Source organism: Rosa rugosa, chromosome 5, assembly GCF_958449725.1.
Source record: "Rosa rugosa chromosome 5, drRosRugo1.1, whole genome shotgun sequence".
In the NCBI taxonomy this organism is placed as follows: Eukaryota; Viridiplantae; Streptophyta; class Magnoliopsida; order Rosales; family Rosaceae; genus Rosa; species Rosa rugosa.
In genome coordinates, this window is record NC_084824.1 from 11553510 (window position 1) to 11571970 (window position 18461).

The window sequence follows — 18461 nt, forward strand, 5'->3', positions numbered from 1 at the left end:
TATTTTCATATCCTTTGCATCATAGGACGGTCTCAGTCCTAATTCCCTATGGAACAAGCTTTTTAAACGAGCGAAAGACTTTAGAAGCAAGCAATGAGGATTTTGGTTAGGCATGAGCATATGAAACGCGATTTGAAGCAAAATCAGTGATTGCAGCATCACCTAGGGAGCCATCACCATGATGGACGCCATCCATGAAGTCTTGGATAGGGACTGTGCCAGCCCTAGGCCGGTGGTGGACGGCGGCGGTGCCAGAGGCAACGGCGGCGGTCACACTTAGTCCAGGAATCAACTTTTGATTCATGCTTCGTTTCGCTCAAGAGAAAGGATGTCCATGTGAAGTCTTTAGTAGGCGGATCATCATATCATGACTAGGATGACCTATCCTGTAGTGACAAAGCCAATATGTGTCTAAATCCAAGAGATCTTCTCTCATAACTTTATTGGATTTAATAGCTCGAATAGTGACATAGAGTCCACTAGAGAGACACTTAAACTTCTCAAAGATGCGCCTTTGTTCGTAATCGTTAGAGATATTGTAAAGGAACTCATTTCCGTTCTCTACATGTTTTTTCGCATAGAATCCGTTGGCTATTCATAGGTGCAATTTGCTCTAGGAGCGTAGAGAGTTTCTGTGACAGTAATCAAGGTGTCATTTGGCAAGGGGAACTTGGGCTATTCCATGTCCTTGAATTAATATTGATGGCCCAGCCATCGTAGTCACAAAGTAATATGCTCAGAATCAAAATGGAGTCATAATGAAAATAACTCGAAATTTTATTTATAAGCCAACGGAGTACATCATTGTCTATTAACCATTAGGAGAATCTAATCCAAATGCGAGTTAATGCAAAACAAAGGTAATCGTTTGACTTCTTTCGGTAACTCCAAAATTAATATGACCAGGTGAGTAGAGAGATATCAGTGGAGCGAAGTTCGCTTAAGTACCACTTATCTCAAAACCTTCCTAGACAACATACTCATTTTGGAAGAGCCTATGTGAAGAAAAACTAATCCAATGGCATTTACTACAACATATATGGCAATTGCTTGTTACATCTCTTGGAAAAATAAAGACTTAAACAGAATTGGCAATCTATTGATCCCAGCCAGATTTGTAGTCTTCAACCCTTCACTCTAGATCATCTTCTTGATCTTCTTGTTCCACATAGTGAACTTCTCTTGCTTCACAATATGTTTTGTAGGCGGTGGCAATTTCTTCACGAGCTATACAGAAGTGTGTCCAATGACCGGATACTCTACATCGAGAACATACATCTCTTTGCTCAGACTCCATTGATTAAGGCACTTTGAAAGCGTCATTTAGATGGCTCTTAGTATTGATGGCGCCACCAGCATGGCCACAGGCGTTGCCTCCCTCTCTCTTTCCACGTTGACCTCTTCGGTTCCGTGTTCGCCTATTTTGGCGGTTACCTTCCCAAGTAAAGCGATTATATGGACCAGAACGTCCAAAAGTATCTCTAAGATTAGAGTTTCGCTCTTGGCGCCCTCTCTTAGGGGCGCAATTATAATTGGATTCCGGAATATGCTCTGTTTCCAAGGATCTTGAATTATAGTTCTTCACAAGGATGTTGTCATGTTTTTCAGCGACATTTATAGCTCCAATGAGCTTATGAAACCTTGTGATCCGTCCTGTAGTAACATCGATTCGATAGTTCTTAGCAACCATCAATGCAGAGATGGGGAAGGTAGACAGAGACTTCTCAATCAATATCGCATCTATGATCTCTTTACCACAGAATTCCATTAAGGATTTAATGCGAAGTGCTTCCTAGTTATAGTCAAGAATTGACTTGAAATCACAGAAGCGGAGGCTATGCCATCTCACTTCTAGGTCAGGAAGCAGGGAGTCACGGACGTTGCCAAATCTTTCTTCGAGCGAGACCCACAACTTTCTGGGGTCTTTTTCATTCATACACTCATACTGGAGCGAATTATCCATTTGACGAGTCATTAGGATGATGACTTTTGCTTTATTTGCCTCTAAGGCTACTCTATTTGCTTCCAAAGCTTGAGTTTGCTCAACAGTTAGCACGTCCTGGCTAGGCTCGATAATCGTATCCAGGATTCCATCGGCCTTGAGATGCTGGCGGACATCACGAACCCACCTGTGATATCCAGAGCCAGTTGTTCCCAATGGAGCAAAGTCTAATTTGTTCAGCTTACTCATCCTGAAAGAGAACAAGAAAAAAGGTTAGTTTCGGAGCGGAAAAAACTACCACGAAAACATATAAAATTTAGGGCTAAATACTGTTTAGCACCCTGTGGTTTGTGCCCAACATCAATTTAGTCCCTCGACTTTCAATTTCATCAAAAACACCAATGCATTATCAAATCTCATCAAATAGGTCCTTCTGTTATTCCTCCGTCAACTGCAGCCGTTAACTCGCTGACATGGCATGCCACGTCAGCTCCTATGGGCCCCATCTCTAACACAAAATTCCCAAATTGTCCATGCCCTCGTCTCTATTGTCTTCAAAATTTCTAATGTCTTCAAATTTCTGTTTATTCCTTTTAAATAAACAGAAATTATTGCGGTTCAATCTGGATCGTCAAATTTTATCACTACTTGATCTCAGCCATTAAAATTCAATTAAGGAAGGCTATAAATAGGCCAGATCAAGATCGAATGCCTCAAAATCTCAAATTGCTTCAGAAGCTTCAAGGCTCTTTGACCCGGTTGACGACCCGACAACCTGAGAAGATGACCCGGGGAAAATCTCCGTCCGGCCACCTCACGACGGCGCACCGACACCAATAGCTTCCTCTCCTCGTCACCGACGTCTTTCTAGGGTCAGATCATTCAGCCGGCAGCGCTGGGAAGAGAATCGAGGCTGGGAAGCTTCGTGTTTTCCGGCTGTTCTTCAACGAATTCTGGCGATGGAATGATCTGCATGCATGAGGTAGGAAAATCCATCCTTGCGTCGAGCTCTACGTCGTGCTATGATTTGTCTTTTGAAATCGACTAAGTTTTCAACGATTTTGTTTTGGGTGGTCTCGGCTTTGACGGAGCTACTGTCAATGACGGCGATTCTGGTGCTTCTGGGCTCAGCACTGACATCATGGAGCATGACTCGAGACCTGGTTGCTCACTTGCGCTCAATTCATCGAGTGGGTGGAACTTGGTGAATTCGAATTTGCTGGGTCGCCTCTGTTCGTAGTTCACTAAGCTGGGTGGAACTTGGTGAATTCGAACAGTGAGCAAAAATTGATGATTTGATGTATCTGGAATCGTTGAAGTTGTAGAATTGGATATGCAAAGTTAGGTTGCAGATGTCTTGGGTTTTCTGGATATTACTGAGCCATTGATGTTCATGTTGGTTTGTTGGTTGGATAAACATGAGTATGGAGTAACCTCTCATGAAGATAAACCCACCTCCGAAAATGGGTGGTCATCCACGGCTGTGGTTGAGGAGAGGAAGAAGAATCAAACGGCGGAGCTCGCAGCCACCAGTGGCAATGCCCTGGCATTGGCTTTTCTTTGCAGCAAGGCTTTGTTCCCGATTCAACTTTTGAAGACATTAGAAACGAGGGCATGGATAATTTGGGAAATTTTTGTTAGAGATGGGGCCTACAGGAGCTGACATGGCAGCGAGTTAACAGCTGCAGCTGACAGAGGAATGACAGAAGGACCTATTTGACGAGATTTGATAATGCAAGGGTGTTTTTGATGAAATTGAAAGTCGAGGGACTGAATTGATGTTAGGCACAAACCACAGGGTACTAAACAGTATTTAGCCCTAAAATTTATGAGCATAATCGCTTCCAAGAAATTCAATTCCAAGAGGTATTGGATTAGATCGAAACAATGACGTAAGTGGTCGATCATAAATTCTCTACAAACTCTAAGTTTTGAGATCTCAACAAGCTCTAAGCTTGGAGTGAGCACGAACCCCCACAGTTAGGCTTAATTAGGTCTCCGCTATGATGAAGAAAGGGGGGTAGAAGAAGGGAGTTTGCAAGTCCCCTAGAAAAAGAAGAGAAATGGAATAAAAACTAAAAAAAAAAGGGAACTTTTAGTAAAAAATACCTTGAAATAGGTCGCCGGAAATTTGGCCGGAAAAGTCGCTGGAAACTGTCCGGAAAAGTCACTGGCGGTGGCCGGAAAAAGTCACCGGAACTGACATGGCACCGACTGCTGATGTGGCACCGGCTGATGATGTGGCACTAGCTGTTGCAGATGTGGTAGGTGCTTCAGTGGGCCGAGGCGAGTCTCTGGGCCTCTGGGCTTCTGTCCTTTTCTTTCTTCTGGGCCGAAAGCTTCCTTCCTTCTCTTCTGGGCTGGGCTTCGTTCTCTATTTTTTTTTTTTTTTTTTTTTTCTGGGCTCGGCTGGAACAGAGAAGGAATAAAACTGGAATAGCAGGTGGCGGTTCAAGGTGCAGCTTCTGGTGGGCGGTTCGGGTGTCTTTTGGTCGGTTCCGGTTCCCGAAATCTGGAATCAAGGCTCTGGTGGTGACAAAATATGGTGGTCAAAGGTGGACTGGAAGGGTGCGAACCGGACATGGGATTTTCTGCTTCTTCTAGTGGCCGGTTCAGTGTTTTTCCGGCCGGTTCTTGGGGTGGCACCGCCGGTTCTAGACTCCTGGAGTTGAGAGCTTTAAGGTGGGTGGTGGAGGTTTCTGGGATTTGAAGGCTACGAATTTAGGGTTTCAGGGTTAGGGCTTAGTGCTGATAACGTGTTAAGGAAAACTGAATTTGAAGAGAATTGAGTCGTGCTTTCATTGAGAATAGGGGCCTCTTTATATAGAGGATTAGAAGACATAAAATCAGACTTGTACAAGGATAAATAATCGTACAATTAATCGGATATCTATGAATATCTCCGAGAATATCTCTAATTCAAAATCCTATTACAACTAGGTCAAGTAACCTAAAGTTTGGGCCAGACACATATTCTGGATTTACTTGAACAGTCTCATCAATATTAATATATAGGGGTTTTACTGTAAGTCTCCTTTTTCCTTTTTATTTTTTTTTTTTTGAAGAAAAAGAAATTGCATTTACTAAGCAATTGAGATATCTACATCGAGTATAAGTATTTTGGATAGCCAATAAGGTCCATTCCCTATGCAAGGCTAAAATGCAGGAGAGAAAAGTGTTTTCTTAGTCAAAACATGCCCTACTTAATTACATTTTCTAGGGGGTATAAGTACATATAACCGAAGATAAGAAGTTGAAAATCGTTTTCACTTCTTCTATAACAGCACCCTCCATAGACATGTTTTCTTCATCCTCACGTAAATCATGAACCAGCCCATTTATAAGATCAAGGATGATGATCGGAAACCTACTTGAACACAAGCTTGAAGACGCAATACTACAAATTAATTAAGTTGAAAATTATTTAACCATCCGAATACGCTACACTTAAACTAAACACAATTTTATCATAAATCGTATTGTTTATTTGTTTCATACAATATAATCTTTAAACAATATTTTTATTCTCAATCCAAGGGCCGAATAATATGACTAATGTGTTATCATCATTGCTTTAAGTTTTGCTCTCTTGGATTCATTGGTTCTCCCCAAAATTCCTGTTTTCACCATTTCATGTCGTTCTAAATGAAGAGAATGGAGGACACGCATAAGAGATTCTAACACCATTCCAAATTAATTGATACCATACTTTACAACGGTTACCATTCAATAACATTAAGTATAACAGAAAAAAAAACTCAGCTGGAACCGGACGTACGTGTGGGGCTATAAACTTGTTTACTCCAGCTGGTAAAGCAATACCAGCCAATGTCATAAACGAAAAAAATCCAGAAGCTCATGAATTAAACCAAAAGAAGAAGACACGCTAATGTCAGCGTCTGAATCTCAAAAGTAAATTTTCCCAAACTTATGAAAGAAATGAGAACCTTCCCGGTAGACTTTGACAAAATTATTGACTTATGTCAAAACCCAGAATCCCCATTTTCCCTGATATCGCTTTTGGAATATTGTCGGTGCTGCACTATTTCTGGATTTCAATTTTTCGATCAAATTTCAATCTTCATGAACAAGTCCAAAATCTTAAGGGCCAGACGTGTGGCATCTTCATTTCGGACCATTGTCTTCAAGGAGTGGGAGAAATTTTGGACCATTTTCTTATACATAACGAGTTAACTTGTATTAAGGAGTTTTTAAGTTTCTTCGTTGCTCCATTTAGAATGGGGGGACTGTGTGCTTCTGTGTGACTTGCTATATTAGTTGGAGACATAAAGTTCATCGGTTCATCCATTATGTTGAATAAATGTGGCAGCTGACTTGGATTTCCATACATTAGATGGTGGCCCATGATTGTTTATTCAACAATACTATTACCTAGATAGATGATTATTGTCATTTTTATTACCATAACAAAAACAAATTACGAGTTAAAGTCAATGAGATAACCATCACTAAATTGATTAAAATTAAAAACTGACACTATATTTAAAGGGAGACCACATCCTCGTCATTCAAATTCAGCTACTGAATAACTAAATTTTGCGAGAGCATTTGATGTGAAATTTGCTTGTATAAGAATTTAGGGTGGAGTATATCTCAAACAATTAAGGACTAAAATATCGAATATCGAGAAAATATCGATAGTCTAAAAAATAGAAATTTTGATGGAAATATCGGGGAAATTTCAATCTAAGTAAATTTTTGAAAAAAATGATGGAAGTTTAGAAAGTAACATGAAAATCATTAATGAATTTTCATAATATGTTTACATGATCAGTTACCTATAGTATTTCAAAAAAAAAATGTTTGATAAACTTAATTGTATAATGATTGTAGTAATTTGGAGTATAATAAGATGAACAATTCTTAGGTTCACCCCTAGGGTGAATGAGCATATTCACCCCCATTGTCGATTAACGCATAATAACTTTATAATTTTCTAATCCAACCATTCATTTTATATAACGTAATACAAGGATTAGCTTTGTAAAAAATCAATCAAATTGAAGACCTTTCAGTTATTCATTTCTATGAAATACATGGACGGTTCATCATAATAGTGGTAAGTGTTGTTAGAACCATCCATTTGTTTGATTCAATTAGATAATTAAACGATTTCTGATTCGATTGATTTTTTACAGAGTATTGACATGACAAAGATATGAAATTCTACATGAAAAATCTCAAAAATGATTTAAATAGGAGATTAGGTATTAATTATAATAATATTTTACAATTAAATAGATATGGTAAAGAAAACATCGGTCTTCAAATAAACATAACAAAAAAAATGAGAAAATGGTCCACATAAATATATAGAAAAAAGTTTTTTTTTTTTTTTTTTAATAGAGCCAAATGTTTACTAGCTAGCAGATTAGATAATTAAAAGATATATAAGCATGAAAGGAAAAGACTCAAAGAGCGATATAGGTCATATAAATTTTTAAAGTTTTCCTCTTTAAATGTTATTCAGTGTAGTCGAATTGGATAAGGATAATGGCTAGTTTTCACGAGCTACATATCGCGAGAACTGACGATAATCTCATAATTTTGAGAGAATATCAGGAATTTCACGAAAATTTTGAATATTTTTAGAAATATTGCAAAAATTTCGAATATTTCTCCCGATATTCTCTTGGTAAGTCAAAGATATCAAAGATATATCGAGACCCTAAAAAAACGAAAATATCGCTAAAATTTTGAGGATATTATCGATTTTTCAGTCTCTGCGAATAACTGACTTCAATCTCAAATGAGTGCCGCAAATGTCATTAACACAATCTATGATGAGGTTCGAGTCACTTTCTATCAAAACATGTTTGAGTGACAATCTATGTGAACGTATAAAAGTTTACGAGTTAACTTTACAGTAATCTTACTAATTTGACGTACAAAAATCTACATAGAACTAGAATTTTCAATCCCATCTCATCATTCTAACATAAGAATTCTACGTCCAAATCAAATTTTAATTGGACTTTCATTTTCTCATTACGTAATCACTTGCAAGTCGAATTCCACCTTTCAAATCCTCATCAACCTCACCACACACAACTTAGGATGCTTTTACATGAACGTCAATACCTTCTCTCTAAGTTGGTCCAAAATTCCAACAAAAACAAATCTCAAGCCGATTATTACTCACCGGAGAAGACAATACGCATCGTTTTCATGCAGGTGGGTCCAACAACGATCATCCACCGTTGAAATATTGAACGGTCAATATTCATTTGTCACAGTTGTTGCTACAGTGACTTTGTGCAATCCGCCAATCGTGCAGTTCGACACGTTGATTTGCTCTCAATCAAATAGCAAAAGGAAGAAGGAAAATATCGTAATTTATGGCCGCACAATTCACAACCACTCGTTTGGGTTCGAGACGGTCAAATTTTCCCATTTAAGTTTAACTCTTTGTGTTTGTCTGCACAGAACAATATGGTAGGATTTACCCTTCTCGGTTAAAAATAGGCTTTTTGAGAATATCTAGAGCGAGATACAGAGTTGCCATTTTTATTTTTATTTTTTTGGTCAAAGATAGAGGGAAGGAGTTAGAGAGAGCGAGTGTTTATACTGTTGTGCGGGTTCAGTGGGTTGTGAACGAAGTGGAAGACAAAGCCGGCTCTTTTTTGTTTTTCAGATTATCTACGTACGACCCCTAAAAGCATTTTAGTTTTCACTTTCTCTTTGTTATCGTTTTTGGGTGTTTCTGAGAGAAGTTGGATTCGTTGCCTTGTCGTTTCTGCATCTCCCTGTTCGCTTAAACAAACACAAAGGCCCAGAATTTTGGATAGGCCTGCCATGTTGTTGTTGTTCTTGTTCTTGTTGTGATTACTTGGATTGCAAAACCAAAGTTTTGATCTTTTTTGGATTGGAAGACTTCAAGTTTTGATCTTTTTTTTTGGATTGAAGAAAGAGAGGAGGTGAATTTGATTTTGGGTTAGATGGGGTGTTTTCCGTGTTTTGATTCCAAAGAGGAGGAGAAGCTGAATCCGGAGAAAGAAAGCGATGATCGGAAGCAGGGTCAACCGACGGTGTCTTCTAACATTACGAGATTGCCTTCCGGTTAGTTCTTCAACTTTTCCGGCTAGTTTTATCAATTGTTTGTAATCTGGTAGTTTCAGTGTGTTGTTATTGCTCGATCTGATCTGGGTGTTTCTGATCATTCGTAATATGTTGGATGATCATAGTGATGCCTTGTTTGTTTCAATTATTTGAGGATGTATAGTTGGACTAGATTGCTTAGGTATGTGAGCTCTGAATTTGAGGGAGTTTAGGTAGACCCCACTAGATTTTGACGTAGTTTGTAAAGGGTGATGCTTTCTCTGGGAAAATTGGATCTCACGATGATTTTGATTGCTGAGGTTGATCTGATTCTCATTTGGTGTTGCCCAAAGATATTGTTAATTTCCATATATGAAGAGACGGGATGAATATCAGATAGTATGCCTAATTTTAGACATGTCAAATTTAGTTCATCATGTGTATATTCCACATTTGATTGGAATTGCGGCTTTGACTTTCATTTCTCGCAAATGTACTGGATTGTTCAACGTTTTGGTGAAGTTTTAAGTTGAAAGGTTGCGATACGTATGGTTCTTCACTGAATTGTTTGTGATTGTTATGCAGGAGTTGACAGACTAAGGTCAAGAAGCAATGGGGGGTCAAGAAGGGTGGATGTAGGGTCCAAAATGCCTGATCCCAAGGATGTAGTACCTGGGGGTCAAATTGCTGCCCAAACTTTCACTTTTCGTGAGCTTGTCGCTGCAACCAAAAATTTTAGGCCAGAATCTTTCATAGGAGAAGGGGGTTTTGGGCGTGTCTACAAGGGGCGACTCGAGAGCACCGGTCAAGTAAATTTCTTTCTGATCCATGATCTTTCATTTATCTATAATGAACAGATGAATTGATTAAACAGGCAAATTAGGCAATTGTTGCAAAAAATATTAGTTAGATATCAAATATAAGTAAGCGCGTTCGATAAGTATCTGAAGTAAAATAGTAGGAGATGGATTCCAGGTCAAGACTATATACTAATCAATATAGCTTATATATTTTTGAGGCTGCAAATTAGTACTTAACACATGGTTGGCCTATCAATGCAAGGGCAAAAGAAGGTAAAACTGCTAAAGAAATAAAAACCTTTTTCCTCTAAAGAATTATCTACCATGATTTCACTAATCGACTTGAAACCTTTAGAGGTGATTCTGCATTCTTAACAATTGTTTTGTGGCTTTCATAGATTGTTGCTGTTAAGCAATTGGATAGGAATGGACTTCAGGGTAATAGAGAGTTTCTAGTTGAGGTACTCATGCTAAGTCTTCTACATCATACTAACCTTGTGAACCTGATTGGATACTGTGCGGATGGAGATCAAAGGCTTCTTGTTTATGAGTTTATGCCCTTAGGATCATTGGAAGATCACCTTCATGGTAACTTTTTTCTTTAATTCTCCTTTGTCTTTTGGCTTATCGTCTGTTTCTCTGATTTGAAATTTATTCCTGTCTAAATTTTGTTTCATTAATAACTAGTGAAATATAGTGTTGAATTACGTGACAAGTTGAACATCTTCGCTTGCAAGGTCGAACTGCTGTTTGAGAATTAGTCTTGTCAAATGTCTTGGTAAAATACAGAAAATAAAATCTCACGTGTTTTTGGTGGCATCATTTATTTATTTTTTGGACAAATGAAAAACTTACATTAAACTGCTATAAACAGCAGTAAACAAGAGCAAGAAATACAGCTGAAAACACCTACCACACCTCATAACTAGTTTCAACAATGACAAGAAAATGCAGTAGGGGGAGGGGCTGGCAGGTTTGGGGCAGGGCCATCATATCTAACATAAAGTTTGGTGACTTGTAGACAATGCACATAAATCTGTTTTCCATGTTATTGTACCATATGTTGCCCCTCGTGGTGATTAAGAGTCTTGCTGAATTATATTGAACCTTTTGCAAATAAAATTGTATAATTTATGTACAGGAGTTATATACAGGATAAAATTGAATTTATCCATAATATTATTTTGATGAGTTGATCATTCTGCAGATGTTCCTCTGGATAAAGAAGTATTGGATTGGAACACAAGAATGAAAATAGCTGCTGGTGCAGCCAAAGGATTGGAATACCTACATGACAAGGCAAACCCTCCAGTTATTTACAGGGACTTCAAATCATCCAACATATTACTGGAAGAAGGATTTCACCCTAAGCTTTCAGATTTTGGGCTCGCAAAGCTTGGTCCTACTGGAGACAAGTCACATGTTTCTACCAGGGTTATGGGTACTTATGGTTATTGTGCTCCAGAGTATGCAATGACTGGACAATTGACAGTGAAGTCGGATGTCTACAGTTTTGGGGTGGTGTTTCTGGAGCTGATTACTGGCCGTAAAGCCATTGATAGCACTAGACCCCATGGGGAACAGAACCTTGTCACTTGGGTAATTTTTTTTCACTTTGTTTATTTGTAGCACATTTGCCTATAACCTATCTTCTTGTTCTGCGAAGTTTGTGGTTCTGACAAAGTTGTGTTTGCAAAGTAATGTGTTTTTATGTGTATGTGTGTTTACAGGCACGCCCCTTGTTCAATGATCGCAGGAAGTTTTCAAAATTGGCAGATCCGAGGCTGCAGGGCCGGTATCCAATGAGGGGCCTCTACCAAGCTCTTGCTGTGGCATCCATGTGCATTCAGGAACAAGCCGCCACACGTCCTCTGATTGGGGATGTGGTTACTGCTCTATCTTATCTAGCCAACCAGGCATACGACCCTACCGCCGCATCAGGGCATGGCCATAGAAGTTCTGGAGAAAAGGATGAGAGACGAAGAGATGAGAGAGGTGGAAGGATATTGAGGAATGAGGAAGGAGGAGGATCTGGACGCAAATGGCCGGATTTAGATGGTGGGTCTGAGAAGGATGATTCCCCAAAGGAAACTGCAAGGATGTTAAACCGGGATTTGGATAGAGAACGAGCTGTTGCTGAGGCCAAGATGTGGGGTGAGAATTGGCGAGAGAAGAGACGACAGAGTGCACAGGGCAGTTTTGATGGTACTAATTTGTAGTGCCATTGAGTACAATATACCATGCCTTGTCTACCTTGATTCCTTTCCTCCCTCCTAAGATGTGAGAAGCTGTCTTGTTGTTGTTGTTGTTGTTGTTTTCTTCTGGCTGCTCAGTGCAAGGGAGCTGGTGCATGCCGACACATGTTTTCTAATTTAACCCTTTCCTTTTCTTTTGCCTTTGATCCAAACATGAAGAAGAAGAAGAAGAAGAAGAAGAAACCATAAAAGGAAAGTGTAATTATCTTCTAGGAGAGTGAGAACAGAAGGACAGGACGTTTTGAAAAATTTTGAGAGTAAACACGTCTGGATAATGCTGTATTATTCTTCTGTTGTCGACTCTCTTTGTAGTTTGTACCTGTAGTGTTCTTGGACCAAAAAAAGGAAAGAAAAAAAATTTGTCTGCTCCATGCCTCCGTCTCTGGTGATTTTTTGTTTTCTCTTCTCTTTTTTTGACCAAATTTTTATCACGGTACCCTCTGTCTTGACTCTTGAGAAACCGAGGATTAACCATATAACGTATTAGATTAAACAAATAACATAATCATCTACTTTTATGTTCTAATCTTAAGACTAATCTTGGTGCCTGAAGTAATCAAGTAGTAATTACGTACCTTGCCACTTAGGAACCATCATCTGAACTATCACGAAATGCATATAAATTTTCAGAGAATCTAATTGTATCTGTATTATCATTCTGTTAACTCTTTTAGTACTTCCGTTAAAGTAGAGACAAAATCGTAAAAAATCTTTTTTTACAAAATTTTTATTAAACTAACTTAAAAGAAATTAAACTAGGGTGATGAACGCTATTTGCTCGGGAGGTCAGAGGGAGAGGCGTCGGGCTCAAGGTGGTGGCATGGGCGGGATTGGGTGAGGTTCCAGATGACATCTCTGGGTGTGTTCGCGTTGTGCAGGGATGGGAAGTCCGGCGTGGGCTCTGAGATTCGGGCGGTGGCGTGGGTCTGAGGGTTTTGAGCGGCGGCGAAGTTCTGTGGAACTGTGCGGCGGTGATGGATCTGGAGGATCCGAGCATCCAGGCGGCTTGAGATTCTGAAGGAGTGCGCGGCGAGGTCAAGCGGTGGGCGCTTGTATGCTGGGTCAGGCCGGAGCGGCTTGGTTACGTGTGGTCGGCGCGGCAAGATCCGAGAGACAGATGTGGGAGCGGACGGCGCTGCACGGATGCGCGAGGAGATGCAGTTTTGGGCCTACTCCAACTCCTATTTGGGCCTTGGGGTTTGGGCTTTCTCCTTGAGCTTCCCCAGTGGGCCTTTCAGTTGGGCTAGGGGTTTGGGCCTTTAGCTTGTTAGTTTAGTCTATTGATTAAAATAATTCCCTACTTGGTTAGGGAGCTATGCTTCTTTTTTAGTAGTGTCATCGAGTCTAGTTTACTCTGCCTATTTACTATGTAGTAGTCAATAGTCTATAGGCTTCCTTTTTTAGCATGGAACCGTCAAATGATTGGACCTAATCTATGTATCACTGTGCTACTACCACAAACTCTTTGTCTACCCCATGATGGTAGCGGGAGGATATGTAATGGCCCTTTCTGGCTTTAGATGAATGATAGTCGCCCTATTTGGGTTTGTTCAAAAAAAAAAAAAAAAACTAGGTTGCAAAAAGAAAGAGCTAGAATTGCATTTTAGTGAATATCTACATTCACCTACCGCCTCTAATGACCAATCCTATTAATTTTTCGAGAAAAAAAATTATCTCATTAGTTGACTCAAATTAATATATATTAAATTTTCATTAAAAAAAAATCAAACTCAAACAAAAGTACTTAAATTAATTTCTCTAAGAATCCTGAGAACAGCGAAGAAAGGAATTAGATATTGTTTTTATTTTTTTATGTGTCAAAGTACTTTTTAATTATAGATGTTCAATATATTAAATACTATAATTTCAAACATGAATGAAAAAACTATTTTATCCTTGATATTTTACTTATATGGATGTCACATGACTGCCACATAGGCATTTTTAACTGAATAATGGACGGAAGTATTATAGGAGCTAACGGATGGATAGTACAGGTACCACTAGACTTCCTAAAAATTTGTAAGTACCAAAAAGTGCATTTTGTGATAATTCGGGTAACATATGAGGATATAAGCCAATAATACATCAACTATACACAAAATTCTGGATAGTTAAGAGAAAGATGAAGACACACAACTAATTCACCACTAATGTGCAGGGGCCCAAACTGATATAATCGATCTTTATTAAACTGATATATTACGTGATAGTTCGGGTATCATATGAGGATGTAAGCCAATAATACATCAACATTCACAAATTCACAAATTCACAAAAATCTGGATAATTAAGAGAAAGATGGAGACGCACAACTACTAATGCAGGGACCCAAATTGATATAATCTATCTTTGTTAACACTTGGACACATAATGGTTCTACATGAAACGAAAAAGACAAACGCAAAATGCATACAAAAATACTAAGTTAATGATTATACAAGCGAAATCACCATAGCTGTAGCTTTCTTTTTCCACTCTTACTTATAGCTGTAGCACAAAAACAAGGAGCAGATCGAGATACTTGAAGCCAGAAGAAGCTACTCTCGCGCTAGAAATCAAGTCTGACATGTCGTAACAGTTACACTCAGTGGTTGAACCTCACACTGCACATGGTTCTTCAGATTTCAGTTGAAGCTCATCCGATGCATCGACATCCACCACCACCACCACTCACTTCTCATGTTCATCACCATCAACATCCTTATTTTCATCTTTGCCGTCCACGTCTTCGACGTCATTGCCATCGCACGGCTTAGCATCCACTGGATGAACTTCGGATGTTGCGATAGTGCTCAGAATCACTATGTTTTTCACATGCTCGGATGCCGGAAGCTTCTTCTCCGGATCAACTATGACCTGCTTGCGGTTTCTGTATATGGCGTAGAGCAGCATCTGAAGGAGACCCAAGACAAAACCTAACACGTTTGGAAGCTATATGAAAAGAGAAAACTAGTTAGTGTGGAAGTAGTTAATTATTGTGGTGTATATGTAATTTTTGGGAAATAATTACTACTTACTGCTATGCAAATGTCCTTGAGGAACAGTCCATAGGCAAACCACATCACGGCACTCAAAGTAAGGAAGAATGATAAGCTGAATGGCATAAATTCAACACTTTTTGTGCGGATCACCTGCGCCTACATTTACAAAAAGGACAAAAAAGTTATAATTAGGTAATTAAGAGAGAGAAATTCATTTTATATATAGGAAAAAAGTTTCTTGCCACACATGTTGTATTATTGCTTAATATAAATTTGGAAACATTATCAATATACGAGGCAACTTACCACAATACTCAAGGGCGCTGCAAAAACACAAACGGAAATGGCAACGTTGATCCATCCGAGAACCGGGGCACGGTATTGACTATGAAATGCATAGTGTAAAACGACAAGGATCAAGGAGAAGAGTCCGAAGTTCATAAACCCTAGTAACTTGATAGTGAATTTCTGCACTCGACCAAATTCAACAATAGTAGATCAGTTATTAGAAAATGATTAACAAAGGAAGCTTTTCAAATCTTGATACTTGATACGCCTATATTTTACGTAATTTAAGCAACACACGTACCCTTGAAGCCTTTGTTGCATAAACAATATACATGGCGATGTACAGAGTCTCTATTACACTTCCGAGGGTGTTGATTGTGATCAGAAGCACAGCATTTTGCTTCAGCATGGCATAGTAGAGCCAAAGCGTGGCACTAAACAGTGCTACCAGATACGGCACCGATTGGAAACCCTCAGTCGATCTCTTTCTGTAAATCCGGTAAAACGTTGGCCTGCAATTAAACAAAATTAAAGTTAATTAAATTTTTGCCTACTATGTAAAACACACACACAATATATATATATATATATATATATATATATATATATATATATATATATATATATATATATTGCATGTACATGGAGAGAAAAGGTTCGTTGTTTAATTACTTACACTGGGGCTAAGTAAACCATGAAGGAAATTAGATTACCTGCCATGCAAAACGAAACTGTATTAGAAATCAAGGAACTCATTCAAATGGAATTCCTAAACTACCAAGATCATAACTACTCATTAGTATTATAGCGGGCATGAGGAAGGTTGATCATGTGATTGCGTCAACAATTGATAAGTAAACATAAGCTTTACTCCTAAATCAACTAGATATATATCAAGACAGAGATTAGGACAACAAAACAACTTGGTCTAAAATTCAATATTTTGCGAGATGTATGGTTTGGTCTATAGTTTTTGGAAAGTTGAAAGATAGAATTCAGAAGATGAGAAGCCGAATGTGGCCGATATGATGACCACCATAAGATAACAAATAATACGGGCCAACTGATCGACCGTATAGAGCTGTGTGTTCGAAAAATATGACATATATATGCATTTACCTAGGATGCCAAATGCAAATGCCCAAGGATGTTGACTGTCTGCTACTGCCCCCATATCTGGTATTACAGCGAAAAACACTCGAAAGGGTGATCAAACTCGGTTTAATGTAACAAAAACTATATAAGGGTTTCAGTGCTGAGAAAGAACTGTATTTATCATGCAGAGAAAAATGAAATGCTTGGATGGTTCACAAGTTTACGCAGCTGGCTCCCTTTATATACACACAAAAAGGTGTGATCAAATAAAGGAATTATATGTGCGTATAAAACTCATTCTAGTCGCATGACACATGGAAGTTTAGTAGGTAGTATACCACAAACTCCTTTCTCCCCTCAAAACCACAATTAATTAAACCCCCACAAGCCCCACCACCGCGCGTGAAAAAGCTCATAGCACTCACCACAGTAATGCGATATGAAACCAAAGATAACCCCCGACTCATCATGATCACTATTAATTAATCTCAATTACAAAACAGTTTCAAAACTAATTATTAATTAATTAAGGGCATGGATTTCACGCTCTTGGAGTTAGAGTATACGAAATGAGATTTTTTACGTTACTCACACAGACCGCAAAGGTGTCCGTCCAGACCAGTAGAGCCCCATTCACGTGATATAGGGCTCCGCCAAACACAGCCTTCGTTTCCAGCCGTTTCTGTTAACAAAACACGCCTCCCCGCGTCAGCCCTACTTTCTCACACAAGTTTTTTTTGGAGAATGAGAGAAAGCTTTTGATTCGATTCTGTTAGGATTTGTTTGGTAGTGGCATAGTGCTAGCTAAGCTAGGGCAGCTAGCCAATTCAGTGTTATGCAATATCTTGAGGTTTCGTGTGCGTCGGGGATCTCACTAGGCTCATGGCCTTTTTTTTCTTTTTCGTGATCAAGTTCGAAAAATGAAGCCCCAGGTTTTTTTTTTTTTTTTTTTTTTTGCGGTTATGAGCTTAGAGACAAAGAACAATCATGCTGTTATTCATATCTGGCGTTATTGTATATTTTGGTTGGGTTTTGAGAATGCTAGGTGGTGCCATTGGATGGAGAGAAGGAGATATGGCTTTCTTTTTATGGTTACAAGGAGCCATCTCTTTTCATGTGTGATTAAGTGATTTGATGGGCGTTTGTTTTCTTTTCGTAGTATAAATGGTTTTAGGGTTAGCTTTTGCTTGGAAAAGCTACATATTTGGGCGAATATGTGTACATTGCTTTAATTTTGGTGACGTAATATGAGTATACTTGAAATGATATGGACTTTTTATCAGGTCGATGATTGCAGGAAGATTGAGAGAGAGAGAGAGAGAGGGAGGGGGATGGAGAGAGGCCAATAATTCATTGATTTAGACACATTCATTCAATTTTGCCATTTGCCACCATTACTCACCAACATAGGAGTTATTGAAATTTCAATCAAATATGACAACGTTTTTCGTTTTAGTGGCTAAGCTAGATAACTAGCTCACACCTTATATATAGGAGATAAATAAAGATGATAAAGCCTAAGGCTAGGGCAATATCAGGGATGGCAATTTAATCTTGAATTTGTGATGTTGGCATCATTTATCCCATGCTAATTATGAGCTAGGTTGGTGGCCAGCATTTGTTAATCGTGGAGGATATTTAACAACAGAAAGTTGTCTATTGAAAAGAGTCATCATACGATTAATCATTGATCCTCAATAGTATGCACAATGTGTAACAAAAATTATTGCTGAAAAAAGTTAGTAAGTCCGAAAAATGTAAGTTACAGCTACGAATTACGAAACTAAAAAGAGAATAACAACAAAATAGCTATGTAGACAGAAAATTTCTATCATACACACACGTATGACATACAGACAAAATTTGACAGTGTATAAGCTATAAGTAGTCTTCCTCTCTCATCATTGACCCGTTAGAATTCTGTGCATGACATACATGTGTGTATAGTAAATTTTTGATATAAATATAATACGTGCTTGATTACAATTTTTCTTTTGTACCGAGGGCCAATGGCGCTAAGGCTTACTTAACACATTGT

At 38.7% G+C, this 18461-nt stretch overlaps 2 protein-coding genes across 2 annotated transcripts; one reads left to right on the forward strand and one right to left on the reverse strand.

Moving 5' to 3' along the window:
- Positions 1-8413: 8413 nt before the first annotated feature.
- LOC133708524 (serine/threonine-protein kinase PBS1) lies at positions 8414-13374 on the forward strand. Its single transcript, XM_062133988.1, has 5 exons — positions 8414-9022; positions 9587-9810; positions 10200-10389; positions 11009-11400; positions 11532-13374. The coding sequence occupies exons 1-5, from the start codon at positions 8902-8904 to the stop codon at positions 12018-12020; spliced, it is 1416 nt and encodes a 471-aa protein (XP_061989972.1). The 5' UTR covers positions 8414-8901; the 3' UTR covers positions 12021-13374.
- A 1001-nt stretch (positions 13375-14375) lies between these two features.
- On the reverse strand, positions 14376-16633 carry LOC133710460 (bidirectional sugar transporter N3). Its single transcript, XM_062136528.1, has 6 exons — positions 16448-16633; positions 16005-16041; positions 15630-15840; positions 15347-15508; positions 15077-15196; positions 14376-14990 (listed from the first exon to the last, which is right to left on the reverse strand). Exons 1-6 carry the CDS (start codon positions 16500-16502, stop codon positions 14730-14732), a joined length of 846 nt encoding a protein of 281 aa, XP_061992512.1. The 5' UTR covers positions 16503-16633; the 3' UTR covers positions 14376-14729.
- Positions 16634-18461: the final 1828 nt, after the last annotated feature.